The sequence below is a fragment of the Oreochromis aureus genome, linkage group 1, assembly GCF_013358895.1.
Source record: "Oreochromis aureus strain Israel breed Guangdong linkage group 1, ZZ_aureus, whole genome shotgun sequence".
NCBI classification, from domain to species: Eukaryota; Metazoa; Chordata; class Actinopteri; order Cichliformes; family Cichlidae; genus Oreochromis; species Oreochromis aureus.
In genome coordinates, this window is record NC_052942.1 from 17968741 (window position 1) to 17989710 (window position 20970).

The 20970-nt window shown below is 39.6% G+C and overlaps 2 protein-coding genes across 2 annotated transcripts; one reads left to right on the forward strand and one right to left on the reverse strand.

Annotated features, from left to right (window-relative positions):
• Nucleotides 1-664: 664 nt before the first annotated feature.
• LOC116312276 (centromere protein Q) lies at nucleotides 665-9515 on the forward strand. The gene is made up of 8 exons (XM_031729654.2): nucleotides 665-989; nucleotides 1075-1117; nucleotides 1209-1320; nucleotides 1481-1549; nucleotides 2909-3038; nucleotides 5872-5991; nucleotides 7920-7991; nucleotides 8652-9515. The coding sequence occupies exons 1-8, from the start codon at nucleotides 906-908 to the stop codon at nucleotides 8841-8843; spliced, it is 822 nt and encodes a 273-aa protein (XP_031585514.1). The 5' UTR covers nucleotides 665-905; the 3' UTR covers nucleotides 8844-9515.
• Nucleotides 9516-9685: 170 nt separating this feature from the next.
• On the reverse strand, nucleotides 9686-12940 carry LOC116312237 (C3a anaphylatoxin chemotactic receptor). The gene is made up of 4 exons (XM_031729607.2): nucleotides 12905-12940; nucleotides 12405-12507; nucleotides 11341-11480; nucleotides 9686-10995 (listed from the first exon to the last, which is right to left on the reverse strand). Exons 3-4 carry the CDS (start codon nucleotides 11452-11454, stop codon nucleotides 10066-10068), a joined length of 1044 nt encoding a protein of 347 aa, XP_031585467.1. The 5' UTR covers nucleotides 11455-11480; nucleotides 12405-12507; nucleotides 12905-12940; the 3' UTR covers nucleotides 9686-10065.
• Nucleotides 12941-20970: the final 8030 nt, after the last annotated feature.

Below are 20970 nucleotides of genomic sequence, written 5' to 3' on the forward strand. Positions count from 1 at the left end.
CAGTTGAAACCTTTGTAAATACTAAAACTCTGTAGAGATGATATTTTACTGCTAAAGCTACTGCAGCTGCCTATCTACACCCTAATATAGTAGCTGTACCACTATAGTCGCAATATAAAATGCTGCCTTGTGTAAAACTAAAGCACAAAATGAGACAAACTTGATATGAAAGTGGTAGATTTCTTGAAAGCTTGTATGTATATGGACAATTTAACATTTTGTTCTTTATCAACAATACATCGAAAAACAGGATCCCTAAATCTTTTAGAATATTTACCTTTAAAGTATCTGTTAATAAATAAATAGTTTGCGTAGATTTGGAGAAGTATGTTTTAATTTATCTAAACCTTTTAAGGAGGAATACTGTACAGACAAACAGTGGGTGGGCGAGTTTTCCCCAAAATGGCGGATATAGGGTTAATTTAGCCCCGGGTTGGCGTTCACAGGTAGCGATTTGGTCCAGGTTTTGCTCACATGGGGGTTTGTTTTAAATTTTTACGGAAGGCAGTTAACCTTATCGATGTCCCAGTGAGTAACTAATTTAGTCAGACTTATTACCGTCCCTTATTTCGGCCTTTGGATGACGGCAACATCATTATTGTCTTGAACAGCTGCCTGACAAGCGACTTTCCGGGTAAATCATTGATGCTTGTGCGCATGCGAGCTGAGGAGTTTGAAAACAGCAGCGCGAAAAAGCAGGGCGTCAGTAACGCCAATTTTAGATTTTAAATAACTATATTGTGTTTTAACTATGTACAATTTGTTTTATGCCTTTAATAATTAAGGCTTAATTGTTTCACTAAGAAAGCTCGTGCTTGTTACTTAAGACACTTTTGGCAGTCAGACGTTGTCATGTTGTTTCAGCTACATTAGCTTAACGTTTTGGTTTATTTTCACGAGCAAACATGAAACCCACACGAGGCTCTGACCGGGCCCCATCAAAAACACCCAACAGGAAAAACAAGGAAAAAGCAGAAACAACGAGTCGGGTGAGTAAATACACTCCAGCTGTCGTCGTTGTTATCTGTAGCAGCTCAGGCTGACTTGTTGCCTCTGACCCTTCATTTACTTTAGGACCAAGCCAAGATCATCCATCCAAAACCATCACAGAGGAAAGGTTAGGACAGCTCTTATACCTCTGATTCTACAGCAAACTGTAAAGTTTGTATTTGTTTTGTATTTTCTAATGCGGATCTTGTTTTTAAAAGCTGAAAGAGGGTCTTCTCCTAACCCTAAAAGAGCTAAAGTCCAGGAGAACAGGGCGCTGATGTCCAGGTCCTCCATCACTGCTCTGGAGAACATAATGGACTTATCAGTACTGTGAGTCTCAAATCAGAAGCAGAATGCTCTTATTTTTAACCATAACCTGACATATACTTCAAGCTCCTTCTGAGATTTTCCTGTTGACACTGTGCAATAATAGCAAGGAAATTTACCTTGTAAGGACACTTTGTTTTTGTTTTTTTCCCCGTGTTAACAGAGCAACTCTTGCTTTGAAGCGGACAGAGAAGAAGGAAAGCCAGGAGCATCTGAAGAAAATGAAAACCATGTGAGCATTAAGTCTGAAATTACAGTTAAATTATGTATAAATAAACAACATGCAGTTGGATATTTTTTTACTTTAAATTTAAGTCACACATGAAATTAAGTTTGTGTAGGTTGGTTTTAGGAATATACAGCACTTAAACGCCTATCACATAACACAAACGTCACACGCCTTGTGTGATGTTTGCTTATGTACCCCATCAGTCAGCACATTAGAAGCCTTGCGGTGCTTTGTTAAGACCAGAAGAGTGGCTAAAGGTGTGGCATGGCTCACACCCTTTCATTACATCCCACATAATTACCTTGATGATGTTCAGATCGTGGCTTTGCTCTGGGCTTTGTTCCAGAAAGCAGGTCTAGTGAAAAGTATGACTTTGTTAACCCTTAGGTTATAGGTTATAGACTAGATTGCTCCCTGAAACAAAAATTGGGTGTAACACTATCTCTGGATAGTAATTCAGCACTTATGATACCGCGTTTGTGTCCGCAGGTATTTGCTTACACCCAGTTTATACCTTTGTGATAAATGAATAGTCATAACCACAAACTACTCTGAAACCCTAAAACATATCCTGCACTGTAACCGGATGTGGATGTCCCTAGAAAAGTCACTACATGTCTCATCAACACAGCTCGATTCACTACTATTTTGCAGCAGTTATTGACTGGATCATTGAGAGCATAACAGTCATGTTCTCAATATAAGAAACAATAATAATCATAGCTTCAATTTAGGGACTCAAAGAAGTCGTCACATCATCCCCCCCCACACACACACACACACAAAAACAACTGCATGTAGGTCAAATAGTGAATAATGGTTAAAATCTGGGCTAAACAGGAAAAGGAGTGACAGCAGAGTTCACCAAGAATGAGAACAAGCACCACAAAACATTCAAACAAATAAACAAAAAGCATGACAAGCTTAGATGGTGACTGTAGTGCAGTTTAAGATAAGACAGCTATTAGGTTGTTAGCCAATCCCCTGCACTGAAACAGTTGGCATATGTTACTGCAGCAATCACCATTTGAAGAAAACTGGTCTGTATATTTAGACACAACGCAGTGATCATTGATGAATCAGTTGTTGTGTTGTAACCGATCGGACTTTCTGGAACCAGAAACTCAGAGTTCATCAGCTCAGTGTTTGTTGAACTTGCGCACAAAGCAGGGCCCTGCCCTGTGTGGGTGTGCATCACAATGATAAGGATTGAGTGAAAGCCGATGAACCCTCATTAAATTATTCATTTATAATCCTCTATTTAATTTTTTTATTAATTCAGACATCATCATTTGAGATTTAATTAAAAAAAACTGCAGTTTATGTTGCCTTTTCCTGATGTGTTTTCCAACCCATTTTTAGGTTCCTGGCTCAGTGTGCACAACTCAAAGTTCCAGTGCAGAAACAAAAATATTTGGAGCATTCATTCAGGCATCACCAGGACGAGACTAAGAAGTCAGCGGATGGAGAGAAGAATCTGAGCATCTTGGAGGTGAAAAACATAAAAAATGATTGGATTGCTTTGGAGGATTTGATTGGAAGCTAAACTGTCTCTTGGTGGAAGATTTATGTGGCCATGAACTTGATACATCTGTGCAAAACCTACTGATATAGAGAGGTTTTCACATTTCTGCAAATTGATATTCTGTTTGTTCAGCAGGTATGTGAAAAATGATTTGCACTGCCTACCTTATGGTTAGACTGTTTGTGGTCTTTGACACCAGTGAGATAAAGTCTCTTTCACTTTGTGTGCTGTGGTTTCTCTGCTCTCAAGTAGCACCTACTCAGCTCTCTGTACGTGAGAGCAGAGGAAGGACGGGGTTAAAAAAACAAAACAAAACAGGAATTTAACTGCTCACAATAAAAGTGATTGATACAAATTAGGTCAACATGTTTGTAAACTAGGACACATCGATTTTTTAAATTTTTACCAGAGTACAACACCACAGCGAATTTTAAATCAGCCAATCAAGACTGAAGTGCAGACTTTTAGCTTTAATTCATTGTTTTAACTGTTTATGAATTGTAGCCAATTTTATTTTATAATATAATGATTTTTTTTTATATTTTATTTTTTAGTAATACAATGATTTATTATTTACATGGATGAAAATCCTTTGCAGTCAATGAGTGTCTGAAGTGTAGAACTAATGGACTGCACCAGATGTTGTGTTTCCTCCTTTAAGATGCTCTGCCAGTTTTTGTGTTCAGTAATTGAAAGCATGCTCTACTGGGTTGATTTAGCTATTGAAGAATCAATTTTCTTTAGCTTGAGAAACTGTTGGGGTTTTTTTGCAGTATGCTTTGGTTTATTATCCATTAGGGCTGCAGCTGTCATTAATTTTAGCAATCTATTGATAATTCCACTGATTTAATCGAGTAATACTTTTGTCTAATGAGCAATAACAAATATTAAAAAAAAACAAAACAAAAAAACTCAGGTCTTTCAAAATCAATGTTTATTTTTTTAAATAATGAAATTTAATTAACACAGTATTTTATACTATTTCATGTTCAATCTGAAAATGTTACGAAAGCCTTAAAATTAATATGGTCTAGTACACCCCATACCCCCCTTTGGACACGCCAATGTTTGCTGTAGGCATGGCTTCCATGTAAAATAAGGCGGCTTGCATCAGCCTTCAGAAAGCTGTATTATTTAAACGTGTTATTAGACTAAGTTAACAGTTCATCTACATATTTTAATACAACTTCTGGAGGCTTACTGATTTTCACTGTGTAAAAGAAACACTGATGGATGGAGCAGCTACAAAGTTTGCTTTTCTTCACGTCGGAATTTGTTGATCAGGTGCTTCAACAAATCAACGTTGGAAACACGTTTTCTTTCACTCTACCTAAGCTTACTATCTCAGTAATGACTCTGCCTCTTTGCTCTTCACAGAGCATGGGTTTTATGTTGTCAGACTTCCTACATCATTTAACACATCAGAGTGCTACAGAGCCATGTGTTAAAACGAAGCTTCAAAGCAAAGAATTTGTGTCGAAGATATTTTCTTTTTATAAGCGAATTACTTGATGAATCGTTGCAGGCCTAGTTTTCTATTTGCACTGTGAAGTGCTGTATGATTAGTTTTTCTACAACTGACTCAATCTGAACAGAGAATATAGGCACGTAAAGTTAAACAATGGGGTGTTCTCCCCGACTATTTTCACTATAGGGATGTGTATATATGTGTGTGGGTGCACAAGTATGTTTATATATGTATATAGATCTGTAAATTTGTATCTTTTGACTTGTTACTGGGGCTATAAAAATACATGTAACAAATTGTAACAACATGGAAGAAACAGGAAGAAAAAGTATACACTATTGGTTACTAAGTAGTGGAATGGGGTGGGATTAAATAAGCTTATGCCTCTTCCTACTTTGAACACGTAAGTTATTCATAATAATTGTTTTAAATTTTCCTTTTGTTTTGCTTCTTTTGTCTCTTTTTTTCTCTTTTGTTGTTGTATATTATTTGTTCAAAATAAAAATACAATAGAATACACTAAAGAGTTCATCCTGCTGCTGCTAACAGCAGTCCTATCATCTTTAAGTACTAGTGACTTTGTTTCCCTGGCAACCACATGGACCCATAACACAAAACACTCTCCACAAATTCATCAGACCATGAGCTGTTTTTCCTCTCTCTGCACCCATTTTTACTTGCTTTTTTACATTTTTAATTTGTTTTGACACAAGTGCATCTTGGTGTCATGTGTTTAAAGATTCAGTCTGACCTTTTCTTGTTCTTGTTCACCTTTCTGTAGACCAGCAAGGTGCAAATTACTCATTAAGGTGTCTCTTGATTGTTGGTTTTGACGATGATATGCTTACATCCTCAAGAGTGTTCTTGACTTGGTTCGATGATTTTAACCATTGAAATAATTCTGTCATCATGCCTGTCATTTGTACCTATTTTCTGTGGACATTTAGACCTCTTTGGTGGTCGGTGCATTCATCATTCTGTTTAACAAAATTATTGTGATTTGGTGCTTTACAGCTAAAAGTGAGTTGAATTGAAATTTCGAGCCTATGAAAATGGGGAATATGTCTAAAAATGACTGTAATTCTTGAATTAAATATGAAAGTTTGGACTTTGATCATGTGTTAATTAATTGGTTTAAAATCCACAGTGGAGAAATTGTCTAAAAATCTATGAACATAACTGCTGCTTTTTCACTGGGATGTGACAGGTCATAGAATAAAACAACATATCATGCTAAAAAAAAACCCCAAAAACCAAAAAAATAGCTCAGAGTCCTAAAACACGAGAAAGGTATCAGTGGTTTTACATGAGGTCTTCTTTTTGACTTTGCAGGAAGACTTGAGGGCTGTGGTTCGTGCACTGGAGAGGCTGGAGGAGGAAACCGAGTCTTTGCAGCACTCGTGCAGTCAGCTGAGGGACCAGTTGGAGGAGGAAGAGGAGAAAGCTAAAGAGGTGCAAATTATTTCACACAAGCATGCATACTTATTTGTCTTTATTGCAACATTCTCCAATCAGTGCTGTCCTGATTTTAATTCAGGTTTGAATTTGATCTTTTCATAGTGAAAATGTGAAACACCAGCTGTTATGAGCATTTATATGATGCTATTAATATAAACACAAATTTATCTATTGAAGCATTACAGCATTGTCTGTGTTTTTCATGGTTGAATCATCCTCTTTACTCTAAAGTTATCACCTACAACCACAAAACACTGTGCACAAACACTGAGGAGTCGCAGCAGATGTGAATGTTGTCAATACATCCGTTTCATGCCTCATACTAGCTGATACAGAACATTTCACAATATTGGCCAGTGTCAATGCCTCAGGCTCTTTGATATATTCTTGGAGTTGTTCCTGAGCAATTTTTGTGGTCCTGCTGTGAGAGTCAGCTGTCATGGCAAAGTGCACATCCATGTTGGGAATCTCATCGTCTGCTACATCCCAGAGGTGCTGTATTAGACTGAGATCTGGTGACTGTTGGGGCCATCTGAGGACCGTGAACAAACTGATATGTTTAAGAAATCAGTTTGATAGAGTTGTTTTGCAACATGTTGTGTTCTTCTGCTGTAAGCAGCCATCAGAAGATGGGCACATGGTGGTCATAAAAGTATGGACATGCAACAGTGCTCACACATGATGTTTCTGTAGCGTTTAAATAATGCTCAATTGGTACCATGAGGTCCACAATGTGCCGAGAAAATATGCTTCACACCATTACAACCTTACCAGCCTGAAGCTTTGATGCAAGGCAGGATGGTTCCATGCCTTCATGTTGTTTACTGACCCTGCCATTTGAATGCTTTAGCAGATATTGATTCATCTACCAGGCAACTGGTGAGACTGTGAACTGTAGCCTCGGTTTCTTTCTCTTAGTTGGCCCCTGTTGTGGTCTTGGTTTGACGTGTTGTGTATTTAGATATATTCTTCTCCATACCCTGGTTGTAACCAGAGGTTTAAACAGGCTGACTTTATTATTATTTTCAAGCAGTCTTAAAATAGCAACCAAGTTATTTTAAACACTCTGGCCATACTCCGTTGACCTCTGGGATCAACAAGGCATTTTCACCCAGAGAACTGCTGCTTCTATTCTGTTTTTCAGACCATTCTCTGTGAACCTTAGAGATGGTTGTGCGGGGGAAATCCCAGCCGGTCAGCAGTTTCTGAAATACTCAGATCAGTCTGGCACCAGCAACCATGCTATGTTTAAAGCCACTTAATTCAACTTTCATCCCCATTCCGATGCTCAGTCTGATGTTTAGCTGGCACACTGATCATGTCTGCATCCCCGAATGCGCATGTAATTGGCTGTTATTTATGTTAACAAGTAGATGAACAGGTTTACCTGATAAACTGTTCGTTACTGTCTCTCGTGTGTTTTTCAAATTCTGAACCTTTTGTGTCGATTTATTTCTTCGATCTGAATTTTCCCTTTTTGAACATTTCTCTCTTCTTTCTTTCTTTTTGCCTTTTTTTGCAATTGACTATGGATGATCTGCTACAGGTTTTGTTATATGCTATATGACTATGTTTTAATGTGACATACATTAGAGTAAATGGGTCATTTAATAATAGTAGATGTCACAGTTGAAGTGACCAGGAAATCGTTGTGGTGAACTGCAGTTTCGACACCATCGTGGGGCTGTTAGACACATTTGTCTAGACATTTGTTACAAATTCACCGTAACAGTGAATTTTTCGTGATGTTTGGCTGAAATGTGGCTATTTTGTGGCTGTTGTGAAATCTGACATAACCTATTCTGGAGAAATATCAAGTATTGCCTGGAATGTTACACCAGAGCCACATCGAATCACAGACTCGAAGGTTTTTAATGATTTACTTCAAACTCACACAGCACCCCTTTTTCTGGTCTTCACAGATTTTACGAATAAGTGAACGAGCTGTTCTCAAACTTCCCTGTCTTCCTTCTCAGAAAGGTGAAACATTGGAGGTGAGTAAGTGTTGTTATTTTCAGAGCTAGGCACTGCCCACACTTTCACACCATCTGAAATGTGCTTGATTTAACCAAATTGCACAATATCACTTATCATCATTAAAGGTAAAGTTCATTTTGTTCCTTGTTTTTTTTTATGAATAGCATTTCTAAATCGCTTAGTGGGCACTTCCTCTACCATGTAACAGGAAAGCCTATACATGTTCTCTGTGGTGCAACTTCTGTGAAAAAACATGAAATTCATGTTACGAAATGCACGTAGAGAGAGAGAGAGAATGTGACTTTTGGGTTCTGTGTTATCTTGGTTATCTACTCAGCTACAGAATAAACCCTTGTTTTTGTTCTAGCTGTTTTCACAAGTCATATCACTCATAATACGTTTTACCTGGAATTAGTTATAAAATCAACCAAATGTCACAGGTTAGGGTTGCAAGTATCATACCTGAAAATTGCATCTGTGCCACTTTTTGGCACTATAGGACTGTAACAGTTGTCTTTTCTCAGGTTTTAAGCTTTAAAAACTGTACTTGTATGTGCATTAATGTGTGTATAACCACTGCTGATTGATCTGCTGCCTCTCTTTCCTAGGAGAAGCTAAGTCAAAGACCAGATCATTAAAAAAAATCAATTTAAATCGCCACTTTTTGTTTTCCTCAGGCTCTGCTGAGAAAGTTTATACCAGACAGCGATTCTGAAGCCACAGCTCAGAAACTGGGCCAAATTCTGCAGAAATCGAAGCCAACCGAGGATGACCAGGTGCTGCTTGCACAGGCACGTGAACACGGCGATCGGCTCTTCCACCCCGGCTGCATATTGAATAGTAGCACACTGAGTTTTGAAGAAACGTAGAATTAAAGAAGGGGTTTAGAGATTTGCTGCACGGTATTTATTGGGTTTGATACTTTCTAACTTCCATATTTGTGGTCGTCTTTGTGGAATATTTCTGCTTACCATGCAGTCGGCTGGTATTGAGTTTGCATAATATTCCTGTTTTCAGCTACTTTTTTACTTTGTTTTTTATTAATTATGTGTTCTGTTATGTGGATGTTTTTTGTCTTTTGGTGGACATAAAAGCCTGATATCCAACATCTGTGGCAAGTTTAGGCTAAACAGCAGAAAATTAAATAAAGTCACAGCTGAACAGTGAATTAATAAAAATCCTGCTGCCTAAACTTTTTTTTTTTACAGTGGAAGATTTGGTGTGTGAATAAAAACAAGTCCAAATCTTGCTGCTGCTTGCTGCTTGCTGCTTGATGTTTTGCAAGCTTTGTGAGACATTCAGCTAACTAAAGCTACTGGAATGTGTTTAATCTGGAAAACTTTTGGATTTACAAATTTGGAGAATCCGCTCTGTGCGGGAACCATGCCATTCTTGAAAGGATTATGCAAGGTATGGGTTGTTTTTTCTTTTTGAGAACTCCGTGTAATAAAATTTACCCTGCAGCCAGGAAGTTAGCAACAAAATGATGTTAATGTTTTTTTCATTGCTGTGCACATTGCATAAACCAGTGAACAAGATGATTCATGAATTCATTTTTTCCCTAGAATAACAACAGACAGAGGCAGCTTCTTGTTACGAGCTGGCAGCAACAGCCAAACCTGAATCTCCTTTTCATGAGCCAAATATGCTCTTTTTGGCAAATCATAGGAGTAATTTTTGTTTGTTTTGTTTTTTAAATGAAACTTTCCCATTCCCATTCTCAAAATTTTTAATAGCCTATTAAAAAAAAAAAAAAAAAAAAGTATGTGTACATTCAAAACAAATCAATAACAGTCCAGATCCTTGAAATACACGGTCCAGATAGGATCACATCTCTGCAAAACTGTCAAATGAAAGCAAAAATCATCTTTTTATTTACAAGATTATGTGTGGCCTTCACTCATTAAGGAAGACACTGCAGTACATTCACTTGCAATAACTCAAACACTTCCACTTCTGTATTTTATTTACACAACTCACATTTTAAAGGGGGATGAGTAATTTCCACGAGAGGAGAAATGCACATGTTAAAAGAAATGCTGAAGAAATGCAGAGTTAACATGCAAAATGATTACATTATTGGTCTCCCTGTTACATCTGCGAGTTTTTCAGTGACTTCCTTCGTATGGACTCTGAGGAGTCGTCATTGAAAAGTCGGTCAATGGTGGAGACCAGCGAAGCTTTGATGGCACGGCCTAAGCCTCTGGCAGCAAACACGTAGAGCACGGGGTTCAGGGCGCTCTTGATGTACACCAGGTACAGAGATATGTATCTACCATAGTGTGCTGACTGATACAGAGACTCAGATTTTGCCAAAGCCTGTATAAATCGACAAACAAAAAAGGGCACCCAGCAGGTGAGGAAGAGGAGCATTGTGAAAAAGAGCACATGGTACATCCTTGTCATCTTGCGTGCCATTGAAGGAGTGGAGGAGGTGGGTGTTGGAGGTGAAGCTCTCCTAATAGTGAGCAAAACAGCCAGGTTACTTCCCAGGAACACCAGCATGGGCAACATGAAACCTGCTAAAGTTTCTATTACGAACAAAGTCGTATTATGCCCTTCGCTCTCCAAGCAAAGGTGTTTCCCATATTTCTCCTGCAGGACAGCGAAGTAGAGGTAGGGGCTAGACAAGATGGTAGCCGTCAGCCATATGAGACCACAGGCCAAAGGGACGGCCCAAGCTGGCCGTCGCAGTCGAGCCCACACTGGCCTCAGCAGGCACAAGCATCGTTCCAGAGCCACAGCGCAGAGGAGGAAAGCAGAGGCGTACAATCCCAGGACTCGCAGGAACATGATGATGCGGCAGAAGGTGACCCCAAACGGCCAGCTGTTGTGAATGAGAAAGCCCAACATGAGAGGGGTCCGCAGGATCAGCACCAGATCGGCCAGGGCCAGGTTCAGGACATAGACACGGAAACTGCTGGCAGCACGCGTCTCCTCATTACTGCCTCTACGCACCACATGACGATGACTCCGCAATCCGAGCGCCCAAACCACGAGCCCATTCAGAGGCGCGCCCACCTTTAGGTACCAAGACAACCAGGTTGCAGTTAGGCTCAGGGAATTTTACAGCAACTTGACATTTTGCAGGAATTTATGTAATTGCTTGTTATGATGGTTCATTCTGTGAAACTGATATGAAGATGGAGCCAACAGCTGGTCTTATTTAATGAGCTCTGGTGGCTTTTTCAGCCTTTGCATGACAATCATCATTTACATTGAGCAGGCTCCCTGCCTGTTGTAGCTGCAGTACATGGAGCATTTACTCCACAGGTATATATGTAAATGGAACTGATACTGAATGTGAATTTTACATCGGAAATGATTCCTGAACTGAAAGTTCAAAAAAAGAAGAAGATTTCTCACCACGAAGATAAGCAGCGTAACTGCAATTTGTATTCCCCTTGAGGCCTCTGCCTGCCAGGTGCTGCTGTTGAAGCTAGATAGGTTTCCTGCCTGTGTCCCATTCATGCCAGCCATCGGGCCGATGCGAAACTGGAGATGGGCTGTAATGCAGCACGTTAGTTAAATACAGAAAGTACTGCGGCTGTTTGTCAATAAACAATTTCATCACTGATGGAGAAGGAAAATGTGCAACTTTTGCACTGAAAGACAGATTTCACATGTGCTGGTTGCCTAAAATGTTGACAAGCTGATGTCCACACCACATAGCAAGATGACACCGCAAACTTCCTTCTGTTCATTTGCTCATCTTTGCATTGTTTCTTAAAGTTACGTTCCTTACTTAAGAATAGGAAATGTGCATTACCGCAACAAAGTGAGCGCAGCACTCGAGTCTGAATCACCTGGGTGGGTGTTTTTAAAAAATCATCTATCACTTAGGTGGCATTTTCTAATTGGATGAATAATCATAACCACTGTACTCTAACTTTGAAAATGTTGTGGTTTTCAGTGCAAATATCAGCTTTTTCTCAACAGGCAGTTTGACCTTATGTTCTGCTTTTTGTTTCCATGGTGTCATTAATAAAAACATGAAAGCACAGCACACATCAGGTGCAACAGCAATGATTAACAAGAAAGGAATCTGCTACACGTACATTCATTCAACCCCGGGGTCTGCTATTCTGCTGCTGCATGCAAACATTCCTCCTCAGTGAACTTACATCCCTCGTATGAATTAATTTTTCACAGCAAAAGTGAATTTCTGCTTTCACAAATCATAGAAAATTTTCTCTCTCCATGCTAAGCATTAAAAGCAGTGAGCAGCATCTGTGCTGCAACTGACTCCATTTTTAGTTTGCTGCCCGTACTAACCTGATCAGTACTAACATGCACCACAGTTTATCAGTAGCTGTGAATCAGTAGAGATTAAAAGCTTTGAAGTTGGTGTTTTAAAAAAATAAAAATACAATTAAAATCTAAAAGCAGGATTCAAATTGAAATGCTAATTCAAAGACTTCTTTACTCACCTCCTTTACTTGAGTTGTGGGTGGAAGAAGTGGAGGAGCATATCAATAAAAAGGGAGTGCCTATCTGCCTGACTCTAGCGATTTCTCTCTCTCTCTTTCCTGCCTGTGATTGCAACACACAGACACGCACTCCTTCCTATAACCATATTTACAACATTTAAGAGTAAATCATACTTTTCTTCTGATAGTGAAAAGCCATTTCAAGTGTTTCCCCCCTGGCTTTATCAGCTGATTTACATGAGTAGTTGTTAACCTCAGAGGCATAAAAGGTAATAACTGAATGAGATAGAACTGCCTCTTCTTCCCCCCAAAATCTAAAGAGCAACAAAGCATTTCTTTTTTCACTGATTTCACATCATTTTCTTTACAGCAAAGTAGCTCATTTAGTGATGTAGCTACTCTAATTTGCCACAAAGTTGTTTTTTTGTTTGTTTTTTTCCATTTTATTACATTTTGGTGGGCACTTTCTTTTTCACATCTGACTGTGAGAGGAAACATACCCCAGCTGTTCTTGAGCTTGCGGTGTTGCGTTCAGATATTCATCAATCTAGATGTCTATTTACTTTACTTCCTTTTCGTTTATGTCTGCCACATTGTTTTGCGTTTCTCTGTGTGGAGTGGATGATAAGATCATTTTTAAACACCTGAAAAAATAGTTTTGGACTTGATAAAAGCTTTCAGTCTACATCAAAACGACGACACACACTAATTTTAACAAAACACATGAAATGAACGTTGATGAGCCAAAAGGATCTGTCGTTAGTAACGAGGAGAGCACAATCAAACTGATATTGCTACTGAAAATTAATTTTAGCTGATTCTTATTATTTTCAGCTGTGTTTGTGTCTAGGGTCAGCTGCTCTAGCTAATCAGGGACTCTGGTTTAATACTTTGGCCGGCTGGTTGATGAAGGTGCTCCTCACAGCAAAACACTCTCGTGATAATTGAAAATGATTAATTCAAGACAGCTTTCTGCTTTCACGAGACGCTCCAGATCACGCCTGTGCGTGCCGTTTGACGTTTACTTGCAGAGGCTGGGACTAGAGCCTTCCTGAGGTAGGCTCGGCGTGTGTAAAGTGAAATCGGCTCACATTAAACCTGCAGTCTTGCTAATTAGCCAGCAGGGTACGTAATGTAAAACAGGAATGTCAAATTCATTTTACATCGTGGGCCACATACAGCCCATTTTCATGTAAAGTGGGCGGGAGCGGTGGTAACTTTTTATGATAGTTCATTGCACAGGCTGATCTGTAATTATAAAAAAAGTTATTGTTAATTAACTGCAGATTCACTAATAGTAGAAAAACAGGAACTTCACTGAAATGTAATTGCTTATCTCTTAGTTAATCACTTTGGTGTTATTTAAATACCGCTGGCAATGAGCAGTTTTTATCAATAGGAAAAGCTGTTTATGAACACCTTATAAAATTTCAGTTAAAAGTTCAAAATCTATGCATGTCTTCACATCTTATAAAGTCAGTGGGCCGGATTCAAGTCTTCGATGGGCCAGTTCTGGACCCTGGGCCTTATGTTAGACACCCCTGGTATAGAAGTCTTATGGGAAAGCGCATGGATCTTTAAACAGCTACTTAAAAATGGTCTTTTATTCACAGGAGTTCGCCACAGAGGGTAGCTCTGCATGTTTTTTTATTTAATTATTGTTTTTTATTACACCGGATGCTCTTCCTGACACAACCCGCGGGGGATCTGTGGCTCACTTGGTTATAAAACCTCTATAAAGACTTTCCTGATGAGTTTATGGTCTCGCTTACTAGTCTGAAGTCTCTTTGAGTTTAACGTGAGGATAATTGTACAAATTTTGCTCTCGTTTAGAGTAAAATCAAAGATACAGCAGGCCATGCTTTAGTATGTGGCTACTTTCTATCTGATAGTTGCTGCTGTGTGAGTGTGCAGTGTCCTCTGTTTCTAAGTTGCTCATGACATCTAGTTTTAAAATGTCAAGAAATTTGTGATGGCCAGATTCTCAGCTTGAGGCTTGAAACTGAGACCAGCTATGATGTACTGTTTGGTGACTGTGGCACTGAGAAAAACGAAGTGAGTATATCAGAGGGACAGCTCAGGCTGACGTTTGGATGCGTGCAGAGGAGAGAGTGTGCGACAACATTTTCCAGGCAGGAGGAAAAGAGGAAGACCGCCGAGAAGATTCATGGATTTAGTGAACGAGGACATGCAGACGGTTGGTGTTACAGAGGAGCATATTAGGGAAAGGTTGACTGAAGGAAGATCATCCACTGTGGTGACCCCTAAAGAAGAGGAAGAAGGCTAAAAATTGGGTCCAGTGTTTGACTTTATTATATAAAGTTTCAAATTACAACCCTTCAGATATCAAATCTCAATCTGGCCAAGCAGGGTCCCAAAGTCTAAGTTGTCTAGACAACTTCAGACTTGCATATTCTCCTCACCATGACTGGGCGCTTCATTTACTTTCATAATACTATGTCTCCTGTTTATCTCCTACATGCACCCTCCTGTAGCTGCCAGACATCTCAAACTCAGATTCAGCAGTTATCATGGTCTTTTTCCAGTCATCCATTCTGAAATGTGGATGTGTCTGAGCCTATGCCAAGCATGTGGCCTTGTGTCCTCTCCTGAAAAGTATTTAGAAGCTAAATATGGGCACTCCCATTTTTATAACAGTTGAACAATGGGTAAAAAGTGATGCACTGCACATTACTTGAACAACTTGATGAGTCATCTGATTGAAATGTCAATGGAAGGGTGTAGCTCAAGAATACCTGGCCACATGTTCAGAGGTGTTAGGATGGTCAGCGACACCAGCACGCTCACATTTCACTACAGAATCATTAATGATTATTTTGCTCTACTGGAGCTTTTCAGGCTCTTTTGAATGGACCTAAATGAGCACACAAAACCAGTGTTGTGATCTCAGCCCAAAGGCCAGCGATTGAATCTGAACTTTTTTTTAAAGACAATTTCCTAAAACACCAGGGGACTGCAGAGATTTATAGTTTTTGAAAAAGTTCTTTTTGTAGATCTTATAAGTGTATTTATGGAAGCAGGACTGCATCTGTGCAGTAAACAAGCTGCCTGGTTCCTGTTACTTGCAAAAGTACACCACCAGATGGCAATGCTGCTTATTCAAGGATTCAAGGGATTCGAGGAGCTTTATTGTCACTTGCATCACATGTTTACATGAGGTGGAACGAAATTATGCACACACGGTCCCGGAGCGAAAAGAAACAGAATAACGAAGAAACAGAATTTTTAAAAAATGTTTTTTTTTTTTTTAAACAAAACAGAATAACAAGTAATAAAATAATACAATAAATAGAGTGCACAACCTGAGTACCAGTATGGAGTATGGATATAGAATGTAGGTATAAATACTTTAGCAGCAAAAGGGCATGATGACCAGCACTGATAAAGTGACGGTGTCAGTAAGTGTCAGTAGTGATTAAGGTGCTACAATATCAGCTCTTGTCCATTATGCATTGAGAAGTCTCACAACTTCTGGAATGTGTTTCTCAGTCTGGTAGTTTTGCATTTAATGCTCCTCAGCCTCCTGCCTGAGGGGAGAAGGACAAAGAGTGTGTGTGCTGGGTGAGTGGGGTCCTTCATGATACAGGTGGCCCTCTTCCTGGATCTGTAGATGCCTGTAAATGTCTGTGACGGTTGGGAGGCTACCTCCGACAACTCTCTGTGCAGCCTTCACCACCCTCTGTAGCGCTTTCCTCTCTGACACAGTGAAGTTTCCGTGCCACACGGTGATGCCAGAGCACAGAACACTCTCCATCACACATCTGTAAAAGGAGACGAGGACTGAGCTCTCAAGTCCCGCACGCCTCAACCGCTTCAGGAAGTAGAGCCTCTGGTGAGCCTTCCTGATCAGGCTGGAAGTGTTGTTTTTCCAGGTGAGGTTCCTATCTAGGTACGTACCCAGGTACTTGTAGCTGGGTACTACTTCGACTGCAGATCCTCCGACGTGCAGGGGTGTGTGTGTGTCTTCCCCTCCTGAAATCCACGATCATCTCCTTCGTCTTCTTCTCATTTAAACAGAGATTTGTTTTATTTGGTAAATAACAAAGAGGTTTTGCCCTCTCTCTGTGTTTTTAGGAGTGTTTTCCTTGACACCGGAGTCTACAGTAGATGTGTTTCTCCTGAGATCCTGGACTGTTTGTACTGTTGCATTTGACATATATGACACATATTTATGAAACACTGCCTTCCCACGTGTCCAACTACTATGTACTAAAAAAAAGACTCTTTTTATGAAAAAAGACACTTTTTATGAAGAACTGTCACACTGTACACTGGCTTGTTGCCCCATGTCACTTTCATTCAAAATTTATTCCAGATATATCGATGATAAAATGTATTTAAAATATAAAACCTGTTATATGTAAACTAAAAGCAAGAATGCAGCTACACTTTCAAGTTTTTATGTTGTAGTCAGTGCCACCTTCTGGTCAATTAATTGGGAGTTTAAAAAACCAAGAAAACAAAACAAAACAAAACAAAACAAAAAAAAACACCAATGAAGAAAGTCGTAGAAAGTCTCATTTTTAGCAGAAAAGCACAAAATAATGTTTCAGTATATATTTTGACTTGTTTAAAATTAGATCCATATTAGTGTGTGTGTGTGTGGGGGGGACATTTAGATGTTTATTTATTTGGTCAGTATTAGTTTGAAGTGTTGTTTTATTGCTGGGTTTATTTATTTAGATTATTACAGAAAGTAAAGCTGAAATTGTGAATGAACAAAGCAAAACTGATTTCCTGCACATTAATTACAGATTATGTGATGTCTGCAAGGATTTCATGCTTTTAAATAGATATACACTGCTCAAAAAAATAAAATAAAATAAAATAAAATAAAATAAAATAAAATAAAATAAAATAAAATAAAATAAAATAAGGGGAACACTTAAACAACACAATTTAACTCCAAGTCAGTCACACTTATGTGAAATCAAACTGTCCACTTAGGAAGCAACACTGATTGACAATCAATTTCACATGTTGTTGTGCAAATGGAATAGACAGCAGGTAGAAATTATAGGCAATTAGCAACACATCCCCAATAAAGGAGTGGTTCTGCAGGTGGTGACCATAGACCACTGCTCAGTATCTATGCTTTCTGGCTGATTTTTTGGTCACTTTCGATTGCTGGCGGTGGTTTCACTCTAGTGGTAGCATGAGACGGAGTCTACAAGCCAGACAAGTGGCTCAGGTAGTGCAGCTCATCCAGAATGGCACATCAGTGTGAACTGTGGCAAGAAGGTTTGCTGTGTCTGTCAGCGTAGTGTCCAGAACATGGAGGCGCTACCAGGAGACGGGCCAGTACATCAGGAGACGTGGAGGAGGCTGTAGGAGGGCAACAACCAGCAGCAGGATCGCCTTTGTGCAAGGAGGAACAGGAGGAGCACTGCCAGAGCCCTGCAAAATGACCTCCAACAGGCCACAAATGTGCATGTGTCTGCTGAAACGGTCAGAAACAGACTATGAGGGTGGCATGAGGGCCCGACCTCAACAGGTGGGGGTTGTGCCTACAGCCCAACACCGTGCAGGACGTTTAAAATTTGCCAGAGAACACCAAGATTGGCAACTTCACCACTGGCGCCCTGTGCTCTTCCTTCAGCATGACTGGTTTGGCAGTGGGTCAGTAATGGTGTGGGGTGGCATTTCTTTGGAGGGCCGCACAGCCATGTGTTTGCCAGAGGCAGCCTGACTGCCATTAGGTACTGAGATGAGATCCTCAGACCCCTTGTGAGACCATATGCTGATGCAGTTGGCCCTGGGTTCCTCCTAATGCAAGACAATGTTAGACCTCATGTGGCTGGAGTGTGTCAGCAGTTCCTGCAAGACAAAGGCATTGATGCTATGGACTCGCCCGCCCGTTCCCCAGACCTGAATTCAATTGAGTACATCTGGGACATCATGTCTCGCTCCATCCACCAATGCAACGTTGCACCACAGACTGTCCAGGAGTTGGCAGATGCTTTAGTCCAGGTCTGGGAGGAGATCCCTCAGGAGACCATCCGCCACACATCAGGAACAAGCGTTGTAGGGAGGTCATACAGGAGCCCACACAGTACTGAGCCTCACTTTGACTTGTTTTAAGGAGATTACATCAAAGTTGGATCAGCCTGTAGTGTAGTAATTTTTGTGTGATTTTGTTGTCAGCACATTCAATTATGTAAAGAACAAAGTATTTAATGAGAATATTTAATTCATTTAGATCTAGGATGTCTTATTTTTGTGTTCCCTTCATTTTTTTGAGCAGTAACACTAGAAAAGCTAAATTAACCAACTGTATGTGATTTGTACCAACACATGGAAGGGGAAAATGTTATAAAAGCATCGTGATATAAAAGTGATAAAACCTCATGGTCTTTACTAGTTGCACAAACATGCACGTGTAAGGTTGAACCTGCTGGGTCTTATTTACCTTCCACTTTAGGGCCAACATGTTTCTTGCTTTTAAAAATTCAGATCAGATGCTCTTCTGATGTAATGACACCAGCTTTGTCATTGTCGTGTGAAATAATTTGTTGAGAACAAAGAATTTGCTTTAACGACTAATTCAACCACAGAATGCAGATTTCTATTGATGTAGAATTCTTGTGAAATTTGACTTATTAATTTAAAAAACCAAAAAACCCCAAATAATATTGGTGAAACATGTGACATCTACTTGTGTTAAAGAGAGAATTGCTGACTCATTTAGAAATAATGATGGGGCATGGGGGATTCATCACTGTGAAAACTGTGTGGGTAAAGAGGTTACAAGGTTCGACATTATGTTACTCATTGTAAAATTGCAGTGAATTTGAAGATTTAATCATTTATTGTATATCAGATTCAGAGAATCCAGTCAAACCAGCGCTGAATGTCACTGCATCTATTTAAAAAACAGGTTGGTCCAAAATCTCCCAAAGTTGGGTTCAGTAGGGTTGAGTCACATCATTTTCATACTCATCAAACACTTTAGTGGCACCATGTGCCCCGTGAAGAGGAACAGGGGCACCAACTTCCCAGAAGAGACCACCCCCATCAAGGGTTTCATCACAGGAAGCAGAGTGCTCAGGTTCCTCAAGGTTTCAGTGCTCAGCAGACATGGCTGCAACCTTGAGGTAGTCTCCCTGGTCAAAATCTGAACTGTCGAACAGACGTCGTGTCAGACCTTTTCTTGAAAGTGAGAAATATAAATCAGATTATTGGGTGTGTGTTCAGAGATAATGAGTTTTGGAAGTGATGCTATTTCATTTCTTTTTTCTTTTAATTGTTTGAAGCTTCAATAAAAAATCCAATTTAAAAAACAACAACAACAAATATATCTAGCTATTATTTAATGGATCATTCTTTACAGTGCTAATACTGATTTTTAGCCTTGTCCGTTGCGCACAGAGATTTCTTCAGATTTTAGGAATCTTTGGTTGTTAAAGAACATTATTCTGAAATTGTTCCAAAATTTATAGATCCAGTTTTTTTTTTTCAGATTACTGAACCTTTGCAAATCTTTACTTCTGAGAAACTCTGACACTCCAAAATCCTCTTTTTACACCCAATCATGTTAATGATCTATTACCTCTTAAATTTCCAACCTTTTATTGAGTTGCTGCCATCAAGTTCACAATGATTTTCTCGGTTTAAACATTTCATGTTTTCTGTGTTCCACTGTGGATAAAATCTGAGTTTGAGATTCTGTTTTTATTTACATTTTAGATAGCATCTTCATTGATTGATTCATGAGCTTGCTGCTCAGTTTTCTTTGTTACTTCCCCTTCCCACGCTCTGAAATTCAGCTCATTCAAAATTTCATGTCAAGTAATCTACCTGCCCATGTTCTCTGAGCCAACCAACCCCTAATCCTTGCTCTTTCATCTTTGTTCTGTCGCTCTCCCTTTCAGGCAGTGTGTCGTGCAGGTCTCCCCTGTTTCCACCTCTTTCAGGTTTTCTGTCCAAAAATCTCAATTTACTAACTGCATTCTTTGCTCTACCACCACCAAAAGCATCTAAACTCTGGGGTTCAGTCACCACCGCCTACCTTCACCTGGGACTTTGCTCAATGACGTCACGAAAACGTGCAGTGGTGTGTATAATACTGAGGTCTGTGTTCCCATGCTTCTTCGTTTGTTCACGTCCTGCATATATGTAGACACAGTTGACTTGTCCAAATGCTTGGCAGCGTCACTGCCTGGATGTATGGCTGACCATTCACAAGTTATGAATGCTCATGGTCTCCGGGTTTGGGAATAACCAGTTATGGTGTAAAACATGGATATTGCTCACTATGATGACACCCGCAGCGTTTCAGCGGCTGACATGGTGGGTCTTCTTTGGAGCCAGAAGTTACCATATTTCGATGAATAGGCTAGTTTGTTTAGCATGCTTCATTCATAAACTGTACTGTTGCAACGCACTACTATACATATATATGTAAGAAAATAAAGTTACGTACACACTGGAAGCAATTTCCAGTGAAGTGGCTAGCAGAGACCACAGAAAGTAATAACTGTGGGCGTCAGGAAGTAGGCGGGACCCAAGAGGAACTTTTTTCAACTTGCAGGCAAACCAGTGAAAG